Source organism: Martes martes (genome assembly GCF_963455335.1).
Source record: "Martes martes genome assembly, chromosome: 1".
Classification (NCBI taxonomy): domain Eukaryota; kingdom Metazoa; phylum Chordata; class Mammalia; order Carnivora; family Mustelidae; genus Martes; species Martes martes.
The window spans coordinates 73,947,926-73,967,672 of record NC_137888.1 but is presented as its reverse complement, the minus strand read 5'-3'; the positions used below and the strand labels follow the sequence as shown (position 1 = coordinate 73,967,672).

Sequence of the window (19,747 nt, the reverse complement as noted above, 5' to 3'; positions counted from 1 at the left end):
GTTTTTCCAAATCCACCCCTTGATAGTGAATCCTGTTCTATTTGTGTTACTCGGATGACAGTTGATATATTTGATAGTTTGCCTGCTTCATTCTAGAGAGGGAAGACAATCAAGAGGCTGTGGTATGTCAGAGACATACACCAAGAGAACAGTTAGGGAGGAAAGAACACAAGATACTTACAATCCTTATCTGGGGGAACGCTGACAGAGTTTGACCAGAAAAGAACAGAAAAGGAAACACTTCTGCCACAAGAAGCCAGACGCGCTCGTTATTGTGGTGGGAGACGTAAAGAGAGGACTCTGGATAACAAAATATGAGGAGAGAAAGGCCCTTTGTTTTCTGCTGGCTCGGGAATGCCAGTGCGGGACAGAGACTACAGAGCCGAGCCCAACTCAACGAAGAGTTTTGCTGCTCACGGCTGTGTCTCAGGATCAACCTGACAGCTTGGCCCCCACTCAAGAAACCTGAATCATCATCTTCCTGCAACACAAATGAGTCAGAGGCTAAAGAACAGGGCCCGGGCCCTGTTCAGTGAGACCAGCCCTGCAACTAGGCTGTATCAACTGCTGAATTAGAACCACACTGGCAGGGGGGTGGGGGGGACACAAACAATACCGCCAAAACCAAGATGTCCACTGAGAGCTTTATGCCTATCTGAACTCGCACTGTCCTCACGACAACTCTGTGAGGTAGGTCTGATTTTCCTTGTCATTTTGCATACGGATAAACTGATGCACAGGGCTAAACCACTGAGTAGGTAAGTGGCAGAGTGAGAACACACCCTGCCTTTCTGGCTACTGCTAGACCACATCTCCAACTAAAAGGACTAATCATGTGACTGTTTACTGAGTGTCCTCTTCTACCCACCTCATAGGATTACCTCCCTTAACGATCACAACTAGCTTTGGAGGACACTGAGGCAGAGAAGTTCGGTAACAAGTCTAACTCCTCCTGAGCTAGAAGTTCAGGAACCAGTCACCAACCAGGAAAAAGCTGCTCCAGAATGTGAACGAGGGAGCTTGGCTCCACAGCCCTGCCCTGGACCAGGACCACACACTGTGGCCGGCATCTTGCTTCATCTCCACAGTCACCACAGAGAAAGCTGTTAACGTCCTCATTTTAGAGGTACAGGAACTGAAGCTTAGCAGCCACTATGACACAGAAGCTGGGTTTGTGCCCACTATGGATTCATGACCATGACAGAGAGACGATTGAGCAGGAGGTGTGGCACCCCAAGAACAAATGGGAACCTTTTCCTGTAGGGTGGTTAAGTGCCCTCAGGGTTACTCCGAACAAAGTAACTGGTAACATCAAGGCCTTTCCCCACCATAGCCATGTTTCTCATATGAGAAAGACTTCCCTCCAAATTCCCACCTGTTACTGCCCTCAGAATGACAATGAGGGACCCCCCAAACCCACTCCCCTGCCCACCCCCAACAGCAGTTAAACCATTTGCACTTACGCTTTAAATGCTGGGAGGTAGGAGTATATAGAAACGCTGCTTAGGTTATAAATAAATGGCAGGTGTTTTCTGATATCTGTTGTTGCCCAGCTGTTAAAAAATGTGTTCAGTAAACCCTGGTCCCCACCTGAAAGAAAAAGAAATGAATTACTGTCATAAACTTCAGAAACAGGTCAATAATATTATAGGAACACATAGCTGGATCTTTAAAAATAGGTATGGATTCCATTTTTAAAATAAGAAACTCTGTGTTAAACCTACCAAAGCCATTTTCCTGAGTTAATTCATGAATTCAAGAAGTATTTACTGAGCAGCTGCTATGTGCCGGACACCGAGCCAAGCACTGGAGAATCAACACGGAACAGAGAAATGGCCATCATCTTCATGAGGGGCAGGGCAGGAGGAGGGAGGATACACTGGTACCAGCAAACCAGAAGTCAGTAAGTATCACCACAGAGGAGGAGGAGGAGAGCGGCGAAGTGCGGGGTGCTACAAGGCATGTGGAAGTGGCTCAAGAACACGTGACGTGTCAGGAAGGCGTCCATGAGGAGGCTGACAAATACAAGGGGAGAAGAGGAGGAGGCCAGATGGTGTTTCAGGCAGAACAAACAGCATGTACCGAAAATGTGATGTGGGCAGGAACATGAGGCTGTGGAAAGACCCGGAAGCTGGCCTGTGTGCCTGGACTGCAGCAGGGGAAAGGGTGGGTCTCAGAGATGTAGGAAGGGACCAGATCACACAGGGCTCAGACTACATGGACTTTATCCCCAGTTAAGGATTTTAGACTTTAAGAGGCTATGGGGGCAGGGGCGGTGGTGGTAAAAAGCAAAAGAGAGCAAACTGGGTTAATGGAATGGTCTTCCAGAGCCCCAGCTGTTGGCTCATTGACAGAGGCCCAGAAAGACACATCATCCTGGTATATTCTCCTACCACTGACCAAGACTCTGGACAGGTCCAGGTCAGTCATTACTGGGACCAAGGTCAGCCACCACCACATAGCATAGTGTCTGCTTAGCCCTTGGGGGTTCCTGATCTTTATGCCTTCCTTGCAAAGTGACAACCACGGCCATTCATTCAAAAGAAACAAAAAGTGTCTAACCTAAATCATAAACACACAAGTAACCAAACAGGTCAATGCGCCACCTCGAAACATATTCTGCCCCATAACGCATGTCCTTTCTGGTTTAGGCTCATGAGATTTTGGAAAACATGCACATAGAGCAAAACAGCAGCTTGGGTGGTGGTGCCGGCGTGTGTGTGTGTGTGTGTGTGTGTGCGCGCCCGTGTGTACGTGTGTAAGCGCAGTTGTACGGCAGATGGCAGGCAGGGAGAATCCTGCTCTTCCCAAGTACAAGGCTGCCATACTGCGCAATTACCTCCCTCTTTAGTCTGCTTTGCCCCAGGACCCAGTTTTCTTCTTAAATATACAACAGGCCCAACTGGCTCTCATTATTATTTGGTTTTCACTGGTTTTGAAAGAGACTTTAAAAATCTGGAGATTACACTTAATATTTGGAACTAAGTAGTAAGATCAAAACATTTAGTCTGAAGTCCAAGTGTACCTTATTCGTCCTCTGTGTATCTCACCCTTTCTAACTACCCTCTGTCGACTCTCATAAATTCTCTCATAAATTCTGAAGGATGATGAAGATGGTGGCAGGATGTACTTCACCAGTTACATGAACAAAAACCGAGCTATACTGACAACATTTTGAAACACAAAATATTAAATATTAAAGCCAAAACACCATACCATTCATCAGTGGCTTACTTTGGATTCTACAAAGACACCCCAGATGTGGGCATAAACACTGGTGTTTGAGGTACAGAGGCCTGAAGTCTTACTAAATTCCTTTTGCATGTAATCTTCAAAATAAAGGTTGAGGAAATGTTTGTAGCAGCTTTATTCATAACAACACAAAACTGGAAATAGTCCAGATGTCAACAGGTGTAGGAATGTGGTGTCTCCATACAATGAAGCATTACTCAACAATAGAAAGGAAAGAACTATGCATACCCACAGCAACCTGGAGGGATCTCAAGAGAATTATGCTGCGTGAAAAGAAACGAGTTCTACTGTGCCAGCTATAGAACATCCTTTACACTACGAAATTATAAACAGAACAGATTTGTGGTTGTCAGGGGTCAAAGAGGGGGAGAGAGTGTAGGAGAAGCGGCCATGGCTCCAAGAGTAGCATGAGGGGTCCCAGTGACGGAACTGTTCTGTCTCGACTGTGGTTGTGGTCACACCGAACTACACATGTAATAAAACTGCACAGAAAACCCATACACATACACAAACACACAACACACCAAACTCTTGAAACTACTGAAATCTGAATAAAGCTTACAGATCGTATCAATGTCAATTTCCTTTTTGTGGAATTGAGATGTTATCATGGGGAAACTGGGTGAAGGATACATGGGAACTTTATGTATTGTTTCTTACAACTGCATGTGTACCTACTATTCTCTGAAAATAATTTTTTTGTAAGTCTGAGGATTAATGCGCTTAAAATACAAAATATGATGAAGAACTGTTAGCCATTAGATTCTAAATTCTGCAAGGACAGAGACTATGGCTTTTTGCTTTTTTTTTTTTTTTTTAAGATTTTATTTATTTATTTGACAGAGAGAGATCACAAGTAGGCAGAGAGGCAGGCAGAGAGGGGGAAGCAGGCTCCCTGAGCGAGCCACCCAGGCACCCTGGCTTTTTGCTTTTTACTGTAATTCTACCACATAGCAGAATGCCTTACACATACACAACCGATTTGTGGGACAAATGCAAGAAACTTGAAGATGTTCTGTAATAGCAGAGAAGTTGAAAAAACTTGACTATCCCACCCAAGACGAATGGTTAGTACATTATGCTACATATACTGGTGGGAATATTATTCAGCCACTAAAACTAAGGGCTATAATGACCATCAGTCCATCAAGCAATATAAAGATACACAGTGACAGACATCGTTATCATAACGATGATAAAGAACATAAACATTCAGACTGGAAGAAAATAAATGAAACAACAGTCATTATATAAGGGGACTGGTGTTACAGATATGCTCTCCCTGACTTTTCCTTAGCAAAGCCTTATTTTTGTATTTTAAAATAATAGATAAGGGACAAGAACAAGATTGTGCCAAGACCTTTTGTAACTATTCTTTGCCTGTTAATTTATCTTCATTATAAAATATACTGTAAAAAAGTATATGTGTAGTTTATAAAAAATTATAAAACTCTATCCAATACCCAATTTAAGAACTCAAATGTTACCAGCGCTATTTAAACTCTGTGTGGGCTACCTAATCCAATCCCACTGCACATCCCCCAGAACTACTAATGGTAAGTTTTGTTTAATGGTCATGATTTCTTGGTTTTACCACATGTATATGTATCCCCAGACAACACTGGTAGTTTCAATTGTTTCTGAACTTCGGAAAATCAGGCATCATGCTATATATATTTTTCTACTATTTTTTTTTTTTAGTTCTACATTAGAAGATCTTTTTAAAATTAAGCATTTCCACTGAAAAGGACTACTGACTACATGTAGGACAATGAAGAAATCTAATTTTGTGAAGGTCAGAATAGTAGTTGTAAAGCAGAACTTCCCAATCGGACAGGATGATCCTGGGAAACAGAAGTCAGCCCTGTTGATCCCTCAAAGCCCCTGGCCAGCTGCCCCTGGCCACCGAAGGCTGTTTCTGTTTACCCTCAGGTACCTTACAAACCTCTTCGTTCCCTCAGCCGTGTGCCACCGCAGGGCCGAGCAGCACCGGTGGGACAGGAAACCAGCAAGAGGTGGAACACGCAGGGAAGACCTGTGAGTCAGTCATACGCATTCAACTGGCAAATCCTTACGTAGTCAACAAGGACCTTGCCTCTAGAGGGGACAGCACAGAGCATACAACTTCCACGGCCTCCAACCTCATTATGTGACTACAGAGGGTCGAATTCCAGCCCAAAATTGTGGACTAAAAATAGAATTAAACATCACCTCAAAGTCTGTAGCTTTTTACACGATTTTTAAGTTTAGCATTTCAAGAATCTTTTTTCAAATGCACAATTCCACATTTCAAGGTCAGGCAAATGTTTTAACTGCATCAGAAAAATCTATGTAGCATCATCAATACTGTGTTTTGAGAAATCCCTGAATTAGAGCACAAGTCAAAACAGAATGCAAATCTCAGCACGTCCACACTACAAAACATACAGGGATGCTATGAAGACTACTGAATTTTCACTACAAAATCCCCAAGACTTTCTAGTCCAGTACATTCAATCAGAATTCTGGAGGAAGCTTTATTTATCCTGACACGTTAAGACACTTCTAATCTCAATCATCTCTGAACCGACAAACACAATTAGGAGACATCACCAGCAGTTATGATCCATAGGCCAGGGCGTGGCAACACAGGTGAGAGACAGAAGGAAATGGGACAAGTGACACACGGCACCTGTTTTGCAAACAAAAGCAAATATCAGATTCTGCCTCATCCTTCCACCTGGCTGCCCAAGTACAGTAATAACCTTGCAACCACTCCGTATTTTCCAGGTCTTTTGAGCAGGGTCATGAACCCGGTAACCACAGACACATCACAGCATTCGTCAGAAGCTCAATCTTGTAAGGCAGAAATGGAGTTGAGTGCCATCTTACAAATGTGTGCATTTGTTTTTGTGCCCCTCCATAGTTTGTTGGCACTTGGCCTTCCTCCTCTGGATAGCAGGAAGGGTGGGTCAATTCTGGTTTAAATATGAACCCTAGCAGCTCAGCCACAGGAATGTTCCCTCTAAAATCATCCTAGGCAAAATGGTCCAGGTTTCAGCACCATGGGCATCACCAGGGAGCTTGACAGAAAGGCAGAATGTTAAGCCCCAACCCAGAACTACAGAATCAGAATCTATGTTTTAACTTCTAGGTGATTTCTTTGCATATTAGAATATGTGAAGCACTGGTTTAGAGTCTTCTAGGGAATTATTATTTTTTTTAATCGGAGTATGCAATTTGCACTCATTTCAGAAAATATCTGAAGTAACATAAATTAGGTGTAGGCATTATGGCTAGGATGATTAGTAAGATAGGTTTCAGCTCTCAAATGGTTCTCAATCTGATGAAAGGGCAGAGGACCAAGCAAAGAATTTAAAATATGCTTACTACTTTACAGCGATACAGGCAAGCACTGAAATGAAAATGTGACTTGCTGTGTTAAAACTGACATCCACTATACACTGGTATCAACACTTCTGCCTAGAGCAAAAATGCCAAGGATTATAGTCTATGAATGGCCCAGATCTTGGGGATATTTCTATGAGGTTTACCAAGGATCATTGGATGAACCCCAGGTGGCTGATGGTAATCTAGGCACTTGGAGCTTGGGTCTCACTAATACTGCATATCACCACCACCCCTCTAGTCAGGCTCCCAGCTCAGTGGGGAGCCTGCTTCTCCCTCCCCTACCCTCCTGCCCCCATAGTCGTGCACACCCCTCACATGTACTCTCTAATAAATAATTTTTTAAAGATTTTATTTATTTGACAGAGAGAGCTCACAAGTAGGCATAGAGGCAGGCGGGGGTGGGGGGAAGCAGTCTCCCTGCCAAGCAGAGAGCCCAATGCAGGGCTCGATCCCAGGACCCTGAGATCATGACCTAAGCTAAAGGCAGAGGTTTAACCCACTGAGCCACCCAGGTGTCCCCTAAATAAAATCTTTTTTAAAAAGAGATTCTTGGGTGCCTGAGTGGCTCAGTGGGTTAAACCTGAGCCTTCGGCTCAGGTCATCATCTTGGGGTCCTGGGATCGAACCCCGCATCGGGCTCTCTGCTCGGCAGGGAGCCTGCTTCCCCACCTCTCTCTGCCTGCCTCTCTGCCTACTTGTGAGCTCTGTGTCAAATAAACAAATAAAATCTTTAAAAAAATAAAAAGTAAAAAATAAAAAGAGATTCTTAATAATCAAGATGTTAATTAGATAGTGTATAAAAGCAAGGGAACATTTATTCTTGGCCTAAATTTCACTTTTTCAATTTAAGGCAGTTCTTCCTAGTCTAGATTCTCTTAGCACTCTGAATTTATCAGAATCACAATTACATTATTAGTTATGTAACTAGTTATTAAATTTCTGTAAGGTCTCATAAGCTTTATATAGGCAGGGATATAACTGAGTTATTTACCAGTCTGTTGCTGGTCATTAAACTTAGCATCTTGCCCAGATTAGTACCTAACATTATTTAAATGCTAAGTGGACGAAAGAAATGTAGAGAATAGTATTTCCAAGAATGCTTCCAGACTCAGAAAACAATGCAAGACCGTTAACTGCGCAGCTGATTTGGAAAGGCAAAGTACTTCTAGATATTGTGGTTTGGGGAGAAGAGCAATCAGCTAGAAAGAGAGTAGACTTGAGCCTCCATTGCCTTATCTGTAGGATGAGGAATGTTATCAGCTATTTTCTACTCAGGGGAATGAATTTTAAGTAATTAATCTGTAATAAGGGCCATGTCCTAGAGATTTTCCTCCAACCTGTATCGCTATCAGGATTCATTTTCATGAATGCTGCAGAATGGACTGATGGGGAGGGAAGGGGAAAACCACACACACGACCCAGCCACAGAGTCAAGGAACACTGTCTGGTTCCGCCCAGGCTCTGCCACCAGCTAAGGAACCTGGCCAGGCTGCCGTTCTGAATGTGACAACAGGGGCTCCTAGTACTAGTGTAGTGATACAGCAGGCCCTTCAGAACGATCTGCCACATGAACACATGAGTGAGTGAACGAGTGAGGAGTGGTGGGAAAGCAGTGGAGGAGGAGGACCAGTTTAAGAGCCTGTACACATGTAATAGGTTACTCTTTTCCCCCTTCTCCATTTCTCACGGGGTTCATGAGCTCTGCTGGTTACAAGGAGACATATTCGAGATACCTACTACTCAAGCTATCAGTGAAATGACATAAATGCAAGAGAGCAGTTTTCAAAGCAGCTGCTGAAGTACCCTCCGGGCATGAAGCACCCTCCTGCCTCATGTAGGGGCAGCTGGGGCAAGCCCACCATGGGTGGCGGACAAGGGAGAAGCCACCAAGTCAGCCAACCCAGGGAGGCACACTGGGATTTCTGAGCTGATTTGGGTTGGACAAGACAAGTAGTATCTAGAAATACCTCTCACCTTCATTCCTTTTTGGGGCAGGTCCAGTTTGAAGCCTAAGTAACTACAAAGATTAAAGGAGACAGCAGTGGGGTCAATTTTACACTTTATAAGAATTTACCACCAATCTTTTCTGTTAAAAGTTTAAAAAACTTATACTCTCCAGGTTTACTATATCTGCAAGCACAGAAAAAATATCTTACAGTTAAAGGGTCTAAATAGCCACTTAGAATATGGAACATATAGGTATAAGGAACTCACAGTAGGTCTTGGATTCTGCCTAAAGTAAAATCATACCTAATATTCAATCACCAATTTACTGTCTCCTCTTCTTTCTGAAAATTCAACTATTGACCAAAATTTCTTTACTCCAATAAATAGCTTAGCGTATTTAAGTTACAGTGTAAGTCCCCAATTTAAAAACAACAACAACAAAACACTCCAGCGACACCTGGGTGGCTCAGTCGGTTAAGTGCCTGCCTTTAGTTAAGCTTCTGCCTTCGGCTCAGGTCATGATCCCAGATCCTGGGATTGAGCCCCATGTAGAGCTCCCTGCTCAACCGGGAGCCTGCTTCTCCCTTTGCCTGCTGCTCCCCTTGCTTGTGCTCTCTCTCGGACAAATAAAATCTTAAAACAAAACAAACAAAAAAACCTCCAAATTGGAAAATATAAATTCCTCTTTTTGCCCTAGGTTTTTGAAACTAACACATACAGATAAAATTTAACATACAGCAATTCTCAAGCACTAAACTCTTCAATTGTATAAGCACCCATAATTTAGGATATTTTAGAGTAGCAGGGGAAAAGAAAGTAAACCTCAACTTGCACTCAGATGAATTTCCTCAAGGGCGAAGTGCATCAGTATCTAATACGACCTCTCTTCCTTTCACTGCTAACAAACCCCGAATTAACCTGATCTTGTCACATTCTATAAAATGTTCGTGTGCAGATTATTTCACAACAGCTATTGTTCAACTTCCAGGAAACATGTAACTTCAGTTATGAAATAAGTGCCAAGACAGTTTGCAAACACAAACAACAGTATAGGAACTTAGACACTTCACAGAAAATTAGAATTCAGCCATGAATGAGGTGCACAGTCTCTAGCTCTCAATTCTAGTACTCTATATATTTGTAAGGAAAGGAGAAGTCAAGGTATCTAGCAGGACTGGCCGGGGTACGGTTATTCTCTTGGCCAGAGGCATGGGGAGGGGTAGTCATTAGAGGGCTGATGATTAGAGGCATTCCAGCCACATTCCTCTGCAGCCGAAGGGCTGTAAACGCAGCTGCAAACACTCAGCCACCAGCAGCCTGCCTGGCTTGTCAGTGGACACCCGGCCCCATAGTTTTTGTTGAACGTATGCAAGAGATTAAGCAGGACTTGCGAGATACTCAGACTGAGCTACAATCATCTACGAATGGGTTTCCTTTAATACCGATCTAAAAATACTGGAACCTCAGCCCCCTATTCAGTAAAACTGGGTGATGAAGGGGTATGGCGAGTATCTGCAGATACTAGAAAATGTGAAACACCTGAAAACGTTCCTATCTCAGTCCCTGTGACAGGACATCTAAACAAAACTCTGCACTGCTGAAAACTCAAAGTAAAGCAAGGTTACTACTGCCATTAGAAAAAAAGATGTAGGAACACCTGGGTGGCTCAGACAGTTAAGCATCTGCCTTCTGCTCAGGTCATGATCTCCAGGTCTTAGGATCGAACCCCACAGTGGGCTCCCAGCTCAGCGGGGAGTCTGCTTCTCCCTCTGCCTCTGTCTCTCCCCCCGCTTGTGCTCTGTCTCTGTCTCTCTCAAATGAATTTTTTAAAAAAATCTTTAAAAAAAAAAAAAAGGAAAAAAGAAAAAGAGATGTAGCTCATGACGAAATGTTAAGTGTCAGTCCAGTAAGTCTTTATGTCACACAGGTATTAATTCAAGAGGATAGTAAACTCCTCCAGAGTGAAACAGACTCCCTCAGTATGTTGTGAGCTTTTTCTGGTAAGTAAAGTTTATCAACGCGGCGCCTGGGTGGCTCAGTGGATTAAGCCTCTGCCTTCGGCTCAGGTCATGGTCTCAGGGTCCTAGGATGGAGCCCCGCATCGGGCTCTCTGCTCAGCGGGGAGCCTGCTTCCTCCTCTCTTTGCCCGCCTCTCTGCCTACTTATGATTTCTGTCAAATAAATAAAATCTTAAAAACAACAACAACAAAGTAAAGTTTATCAACACAAAGGGAAAACTACCTTTCACTTAAGAGCTGCTAATCTATTCTTCTGTTGAATTTAAACAACATATTGAGAATAACTAAGTTCGATCTGCATAAGTGAAATTTTCAACTCCTTCAATTAAGCATTTATATTAACCAAGAAAATTCAATCCTTCACCACCAACAAGCCAGTTAAATGGAACACCTTATAGAAAGACCAGCTCCTGGAAACCCTGCTGCTGAATAATGAAATGTGCTACCAGGCACAGAGAGAATCGCTCAGTGGTTTCAGATTCTGGCCCGAAAAAGCAGAAAGTGCTTTCTAGTTGGGCACTTTCCACACATCCTGGCTTCTTAACAATGAATTCATCAACTCCTCCAGTCCCTCTTTATTCTCAAACAAGATTGATCCAGAGGAGTCTCTACCAGTTACTCAATTAGCTTTATATTCTAAAATTATAACCTGGGTAATTTGCCATGGCATACTACTGTTTAGTATCCAAACTCTTAACAACAAAATCAAGTACTCTTCTAGATTAGAAACTGGATTGACTCTCTGTATGCTATTACAGTCATTTGGATTTCAGGTTGCTGGGTCTATTTTCGAATGTGAATTATTTACTGGAGTGGACCATTTATGCTGAGTTTCTGGTAGATTACACTACTTCCTCCAAATTTGATCAGAGGAGGTGAAGAAAGCTCTATTTTGACGGGAAGGTTAAGACAAACTGTGGACTTCTGCTAAAAATACTCTCACCTTCCTTTTATGCAAAGGTCATGGTTTTAGTATAAGCAGTAGAAATAAAGAGTAAGTGTTTTGAACTCAGGTACTAATACATCTTTCATTTCTTCTATGGACCTAAAAAAATATGTCAGTGAAGTGAATTTGCATTTGGTCCTGACCACAGTGAACACTCAACACACTGTTTCCTATTTAAGGGTGCTTAAAGTTAAGACTGTACTTCGTATCAGGTGTCATCATTCATTATGGTGTATATACTCCTGCTCATTGTTTTAGAGCATATAAGGTCTTGGCACAGAGCAAAGTTTCTCAGCCTTGGCCCTATTGACAACTGGGGCCTGGTAATCCTTCACTGTGCGGGTTGTCTGCATTCACTGTAGGACTTTCAGCAGCAACCCAAGCCTCTACTTACTAGGGGCCAGTAGCACCATTCAGTGTGACAACCAGATAGGTCTGTCCCCTAGGAAGCCAAATCAATCCCACATTGAGAGCTCCTGGCATAGAGTTTAAACTAACCAAACAGTCACACGAGATGGGAGACTTGAATTTTCTTATTCGTTTTCAATGACATTTCAATAGTTGTATATCCCAAATCCTTTGTTAAGTGACCAAACAATTTATTTCCTGTGAATAGCAACAACAAAAATCCAATTTCAGTTTTATACATAGCTGAAAATGTTTTAACTTCAGCAATTTGACAAACTTTTAATCTTTTACTTTAAAATGTTTAAATTTGAGATTAAGCCTTTTAACTTTATAACTAGATAATGGAAATGAATCTTCATATCTTTACTGAGGGCCAAACCTTTTGTCAACTGAGGAAAGCTATTTCTGCTACTTTCAAAAGATCTACTCCCTGCAATCTCAGATCTGCTCTTTGGGGGACAGGGGCGGTGAGAGAGAAAGAATCTCCTGGTGCCCAGAATCTGCTTCAGAGCTCAGGGGCCTTTGCCACAATGTCAAGTATCTGATAGTAAGTCCCTTCTTAGAGCAGATCCTTCTTCTCTAACGTAACTGGCTTTCTTCTTTATTCAAAAGATACATTAACAGGGGCGCCTGGGTGGCTCAGTGGGTTAAAGCAGCTGCCTTCAGCTCAGGTCATGATCCCAGCATCCTGGGATCGAGCCCCGCATCGGGCTCTCTGCTCAGCCGGGAGCCTGCTTCCCCTCTCTCTCTGCCTGCCTCTCTGCCTACTTGTGATCTGTCTGTCAAATAAATAAAATCTTAAAAAAAAAAAAAGATACATTAACATTAATTTTAGAAAATGCTGCTTTTGCATATTAACTGCTAGTTCTGTCTTGGGATAGTCTGTTGTTTAAAAAAAAAAAAAAAAAGATTATTTATTATTTCAGAGACTGGCCTGAAATGGAAACATACCTAATTCATTTGCTCAAATTTCTCCAAAGGCTGTAGGGCCCTAAATCCACGAATAGTCAGAACCTTTCTATATATACATGTAGCTACAGATATGATTCTATGTTATCGAAAATGGATGCTGACTTTGCCATGTTCTACTCTTTGGCCTTGCAAATACCACTCGTATGTGTAGCCTTATAGGAAATGAGAATTTGGAGAGAGAGATTAATCACTTAATTTTCTCTTTTTTTCCAATGCTTCCCAAGAGAATAAGAGCCAAGTTACCAGGTTTATTCCTCCAATTTCTATGGAAACAATGACTGGTCCTCCTGTTAGCTCTTAGTTAACTGAAAGACAGTGGTTAAAGTTCTTGATTTTAATAGTCTTTTGAATCCTTGAACAATCATGGTTCATTTATCACTCTAAGACGGAAGGAAGCTGGTTAAAGTCAGGTGTATAAAAATGCCTCTTAGCTCAATCTTATGCACTTAAAGAAAAATGCATATGCACACACAGACACACAACAGTCTTTCCAACAAGAGCACAAATGAAAATGTTTGCTCCATCTCATGCACTGCTGTCTTCCAGGCACAAGGAATGAAAGCAACTAGATCCCGGAGAAGAGCAATCTCTAGAAGTTACTAACATTTCATCAAATATAAAGATAACAGATACCTACCATCAAAACTGCCTTGCTCAGAAGCAAGGTGCAACAGCTGATTGTATGTTTCAACTGAAGGCTGATAAACAAAGACTCCAGAGTTGAAGCAGTCAGGCCACCCTGGGTCTGGCGCCGCCGACAATTCTTCTCGCTCAAAAAGATCATCGATATTTGCTAGGACCTAATTCGAAGGGGAGGGAAAGCATTACAGAAATGTTCTGCCCCAGCATACTCTTAAGTTCTCCCTAAGTTATCAACACAAAAGATGCAATCTGCTGCTGATCTTAACCATTCAGATGACAGCTGTCAGGTAGCCTGGGCTTACTCTCCTCCATCACCTGATGCTTTCAATGAGTGGTTTTATCTGAACTTCACCGGCAAGTCTCGAGAGCATTCCTCAAATGCCTAACTGGTCTCAGTTACTATATACATCTTTCCAGTCACCAAAGCCACACTCACCAGAGTATCTGCATCCATGAACACACATTTTGAATACTGCGTAAGTGACCAGCAATGGAGTTTCGTTAACGTGACACCCAACTCAGGCCTCTTCATCAAGGTTAAATGCGCAGAATCGCCACTGTCCAAGACGTCTACGGTGATGACTTCATCGAAGACTGTCTCTAAAACTTTTCTGCCAAAATCAAATCCAGAAAACAGCGCTTAGTTTCTTTTCAGATAAGTAACAAGTAACCCATCTAATGTAAAATTGTATTCTTATTAGTCTACCCCATCAATTACTAGAGCAATCTGTTACTTTGATATAGTACAGTCTCTCAAATAGGTGGTGTTAATTTACTTCAGGCCAAACTGTATCAATTTGCATGGGCAGCTAACTTCACTAATAAAAATTCCTTTGGTGAGGATAAAGTACTTGTCTTAAACATTATTATAGCATCACTTTTCTATTGTTTATTGTATCACTGAATACCAGGCAAATTACAGAAACCACCTCTCAAAATTTGACTCCCTTTCAAAAGAGCACATCTTTACAACAACCTATGTATTTAACAATATTTCATTAGTTACTTCTGCCGATTACTGCATGTTTTACAAATAATGCTAAGTGCATATAATACCTGCAATAAAGCCTATAAATAACCATTTTTGCTGAAGCAGTTGACAACCAATCATATGTCCCAAAGGACGTTAAAGGACTTGGTTATTCAGCTGCCAGTTATTAGAATCAAATATAACCAACACTTACAGTATGCTTAGCACTTCTGGCATAATGAGAGACTCACTTTGGTTTGTGAGGTGCAACACTTCTCCAGGCCCAAAATTAACTCAAGATTTATTTTAGAAAGCAATCTTGATGTGGGTTAAGTGGAAGTATACTTAGATAGAACACTAAGCTCAGAGCAGGGGAACACATACCATAAAGCCCCATCATCACTGCACAAATTTTAACAACATGAAACATGCAGAACAAAACTGGTATTGTATTTTGTCTCCATGCTGTAGAAAAAGATGTTCCAATTCACACAGTAAACATCAGCTTTTTGAAAATAAATGGTCAGTGGAGCCATTTACCACAGTAGAGGAGGAATGGGAGACTACATGTGTCTTCTTGCACACACCCTCACTAAACAGACTACAAATTAAGATGTACACATTAGGAAACAGTCTTTTTTGCATTTTCCTAAATTACCCTTTATGAATAAGGTTATTAGTGTGAGAAGTATCTATCAATATATAGCAGCCTTTTCAGAGGTCCTTGGCATGTGCTTACATTTCTTGTAAAAAAAAAAAAAAAAGAAAAAGAAAAAGTCACAAAAGTGCATTTTCAATTTCTAAGAGGGATAGGAAAACAAAAATGAACACCTACAGAGCTGTTAGTGTGCACAGATATTTATGTAGTATTAGGATCTAGGTAGTTCAATCAAATATTTCAAAGTTTAATACCAATAAATCAAAGTGAACTAACCCAATCAACCAGCAGTTTGTGCCCCCCTACCCTCCCCCCCCCCCGCCCCCCAGAGTGCTTTCTTCGCACAATCCCTAGTTCAGAAAGTCCTGGAAAATATTCTAGTCTATTAAATGATAAATACAGTTCGTTAGATTACAAATGCCAACTGAGAGTGGGGAAAACTGCTACTTACTTTCAGTCACCTGAGGTTTCCCTGGTTAGAAACAGGAAACAAAGTAGCCCCTCTGCATTTGGGAAAGAAATGCAAGTGAAGTGTGATGACATAAAAGGAATGCCTGGACTAAAACATTCACTCAGGTCATCCTAGAGGTCTTGCTTACAGGAGGGTCCTTCTCACAGCTGGAACCAGTTAGAGCATGGGTCAGAACCGCACCTTCCAGAAGGGAGCTCAGCTGGAATAGTTCCCAAGAGCTAGGAAGAGGTTTCAGATCCAGAAATCCATCACTCAGCAATTCTGATCTTTCTCCACCTAGTGCTCAACCCCTGTAAATGGTATGGCCTCAATGCCCAGTGATGCCAGAAATGGGATAAAGACTTCAGAGCTCCACCGACAGACAGGCAGGAAGGTCCTCACCTCATGGAGTCGGAGACCTGAGGAGTGGCAAGCACGGCCAGCTTCCTGGTGGTCCTGTGCTGCTTCAGAGACGAGCCCAGGACTAAGGCTCCTTTGGCGTAGGCATCGTTTGTGGTCAGTGTCACAAAGGCCTGATCTTAATACAAAGAGAAAGAAAAAAAAAACAACACACACACTCATTATTAATAATATCCTACCTGGAAAAAGCTACCCCAGGACCCTTTTCAACCACTAACTTGGCAATATCAGCTCCTCTGAGATCAACTTTCTCTATTAATAAAGGAGCAGCTTCTTTGGGAGTGAGGAAAGAACCCAAGTGCCCACTTTAAGAATGATTCAAGACCATTCTTTAGCAGAAACATCTTTGGCAATCTCCAACAGGCTGATTAGCTTTAAAAATTAAACCCAATTTAGAGTCTGAACACACAAAATTCTCAGACTAAATAGTAGCTTAACACCAAAAAGTAAACCTCAGGAAATTAACAGGTGCTAACGACATCAAGAAGCACATTTTCTGTTTCCTACAAGTACTTTCAGCCAAGCACAAATGCAACTAATGACCTCAACTGACAGCATCTGAAAGCAAAGGCCATATTCTTCATTCTGATGCTTAGGCTTCTGCTAAGCCTTGGGCTTTATATATTGTTTCCTCAACCTGGAGCAAAGGCACCCACACCACCCACCACATCTCAAGTCACTCTGAGTGTCTGCTCAAATATCACCTTGATAGACAGGCCTTCCCTCTTTAGTGCTTCTATCCATGTTAACTGGCTTTAGGGACCACCTCAAAAGCACTAACAAACTTGCTTTTCTTTTTTTTCTTTAGGAGAACCAAGCAGCAACCCCTAACCTGTATCCTGCCCCCCCCCCGCCCCAACACACACACACACACACACACACACACACACACACACACACAATCTTGCGGTTGTCAGAAGGGAAGGCAAATACAGGGATTACCCCTCCCTCCAGTTCTCCCATTCCCTGGAATGAGTCTGAGGTCCACTCTGAGGGGATTCTAGCAAGGCAGTGGGCATCCAAATGTACAGGATACTTAGATCAAACACTGGCAGGGGTCACTTGGGGGCACTGTTGCCCAACCCAGGAGTTGGGACATTTTGTCATGAAGTCACGCTCTGTCTCATTTTCCCTTTGCCCATTTTCCAATGTGGAGGCTGGATGGAGGCAGAGTGAATTCCGTTGAAAAGCCAGAGAAAGTTGTAGGCTGTCAGGGGGCTAGAGCAGGAGCCAGCGAGCCAGCCGCACACCAGAGAGCATCTTCACACCCCACGGGACACTCTTCCTGAACAGGATAGTAATTAAGCTGTATAGAGACTGGTGTCTCCCACTTCTCAAGGGGCACCGGCTTCCCACCTAATCACACTCTAGGAAACCTCAGAACAGTAACCTGTCGTTTGACGTGCCCATCAATGTCTGCCTGACTTGTTCCTTCAACCCATGATGAGATGGCAACATTTCAGACAGCCTGCCCCAGGAGTATGTAATCTGGGGGATGAGGATTAATGTTTTAACTCAAAAGCGGTCCAGATTGGGGGAACTTGGATTCAAGTTTAATAAGGTAAAGAGGACTCGAGGGCTTCAGGAAGCAAGGATGTGGATGCTGTCCAAGATGAAGTAGGGACAGGACAGATGCTTAGGAACATGAGCTGGAACACCTAGCAAACATTACACAGGAACAGGAGAGACCAGTGACAGCTGGGTAAAAGAGAACACCTCCGGCTACATCTGCAATCTTTCGGCACTTCAGCTGCTCTCTAACCGCGCTATTAGCCTCAGCAACATCGGAAGGACCGACCAATTATCCCCGAGCTTCCCCTTCTCGGGGCAGAGTCAACCCCCGCAACAAGTGAGCCGGCGCACGCCCACCGCCTGCGGCCCGCTCCCCTGGGGCGCTCGCCCAGCTCTAGCTTTCCGCAACCCGGCCCCAAAGGCCTAAAAATAGGCTCGGCGTGGCGGCCAGCGCCCCGGCGGCCGGGAGAGGAGCCGGGCCGGCCGGGGCCGCCGCCGTCCGGGCCTCGAGGCCGGCCCTTCCCGGTGTTCCTGCTTGGGGGAGGCGGGGGCGGCCGCCGAGCGATCCCGCCGCGCCCCAGGGCGCGGGACAGGCGCCCCCAGGAACCGGCTCCCCACCCCCACCCGGCCCCGCCGCAGCTGCTCCGCCCGCCCTTCACGGTGAGAGCAGGAGGAAGGGCACGGAGACGGAAGCAGGAACGGGGGCTTCGGCAGAGGGCCCAGGCGCCGCCAGGCTGCCACCCCCACGACAGCGTCCCGGGCTCCGCGCCGCAGCTCCGGCGCCGAGGGGCGGCGGGGCAGCGGCTGACGCAGGAAGCGGCACGCCCGACTGCAGCCAGCCTGCAACTTTGCGGCGGTCCTCGTCCTGCCAGGAACTCCCCCGGGGCTGCGGGGCGGGGAGGCGGCTGGCGGCGGCAGCGCGGGGCGAGGAGCCGGAGTCCGGGGGGCGGTGGGCGGCGCGGCGCGTACCTGTCATGGTGCTGCCGAGGGGGGCGGGCGGCCGCCGCAGCCGCAGGTTGCTGGCTGGGAGAAGCCGGGTGCCGGGAGGGAGCGCGGCCAGGCAGGAGGCGCGGCGGGAGCCGAGCGTGGGCCCGGAGCGCTCTTATAGCGGCCGTCACGTGGCCGCGCACGCTCCCGGCGCCCGCCGGCATCCTCCCTGCTGAGCAGCCGGCCGGGGCAGCCGACCCCCGTCAGCTCCCAGCCCCTCCACCCCCGGGGCTGGGCTCCCGGCCAGCTTCGAGGGGCACCTGCCCGGGACCTCGCGCCTCCGCATCCCCCCCTCAACCGGGGATTTGGAACGGAACTTTGGGGCAGAGCGTGGCATCAGCAGGACAAACTCCCGAAGAAGCCAAGGGTTAGAGAACTCTAAAAAATAAAAATCCCAGGTCACTCTACGGACAATAATTCGCTTGGACTGTTTGAAATAAACAAAGTTTGAATTTCACTCTTCTCCTAGAATTACAAATCAGCTTCTGGAATCCGTTTTTGGTATTCTCGCAATGGTCTTGCGGCTTTGACTGAAAAATGGAAAGAATTCTTCACTGTATTGTTCAGATTCTTGGAGCCCTCTGCATCCATTAGATAAGATTTTGTTTACTCCTTACAACATCCCCACGAAGTAGGTGGTAGCCTCATTTTACAGATGAAGAAACTGAGTTACGGAAAGGTTGAGTTACTTGTCTGTGGTCATTTCAAGGGGAGAAGGTAGGCAGTTTGGTTTACAGAAATGACCTTCCTACTGGTAAGGCTATGACATCCCAGGTAGCTGGTGCCCTAAAAAAATTAGCAAATTATGGTAACTCTGGTTGAGTAATATAGTTGTTTAGGTTAATCTGTTTCACAAATCATGAAAAGGTGAATTTGTCATTTTGCTAGGAAGTTGAGAAATAGCTTTCTTTTGTGATCACACCCTTCTCTCCCCATCCCCTCCACCCAGCCCAAACATACCAGGAAAGGAATAGGTAGTACAATTCTCTGCCAACAACAGTTGCTCAGTAAATGCTGAATGGAGGCCAAATAGGAAACTGACAACATCAGGTCAAAAATGAAACAGATGTGGGGTGCCTGGGTGGCTCAGTGGGTTAAGCCTCTGCCTTCGGCTCAGGTCCTGGTCTCAGGATCCTGGGATCAAGCCCCGCATCGGGCTCTCTGCTCAGCAGGG

General features: G+C 44.5%; 1 protein-coding gene across 1 annotated transcript in view; it reads right to left on the bottom strand.

The window, feature by feature from the left end:
* Nucleotides 1–18,737, bottom strand: part of GYG1 (glycogenin 1) — a gene marked incomplete at its 5' end in the record, with an annotated part of 34,715 nt that extends 15,978 nt beyond the window's left edge. The window contains 6 exon segments of the mRNA XM_080796512.1: nt 1,464–1,590; nt 13,571–13,733; nt 14,012–14,186; nt 16,057–16,192; nt 18,556–18,580; nt 18,582–18,737. Coding sequence (XP_080652638.1) covers nt 1,464–1,590; nt 13,571–13,733; nt 14,012–14,186; nt 16,057–16,192; nt 18,556–18,580; nt 18,582–18,737 — 782 coding nt within the window.
* Between the last annotated feature and the right edge of the window lie 1,010 nt (nt 18,738–19,747).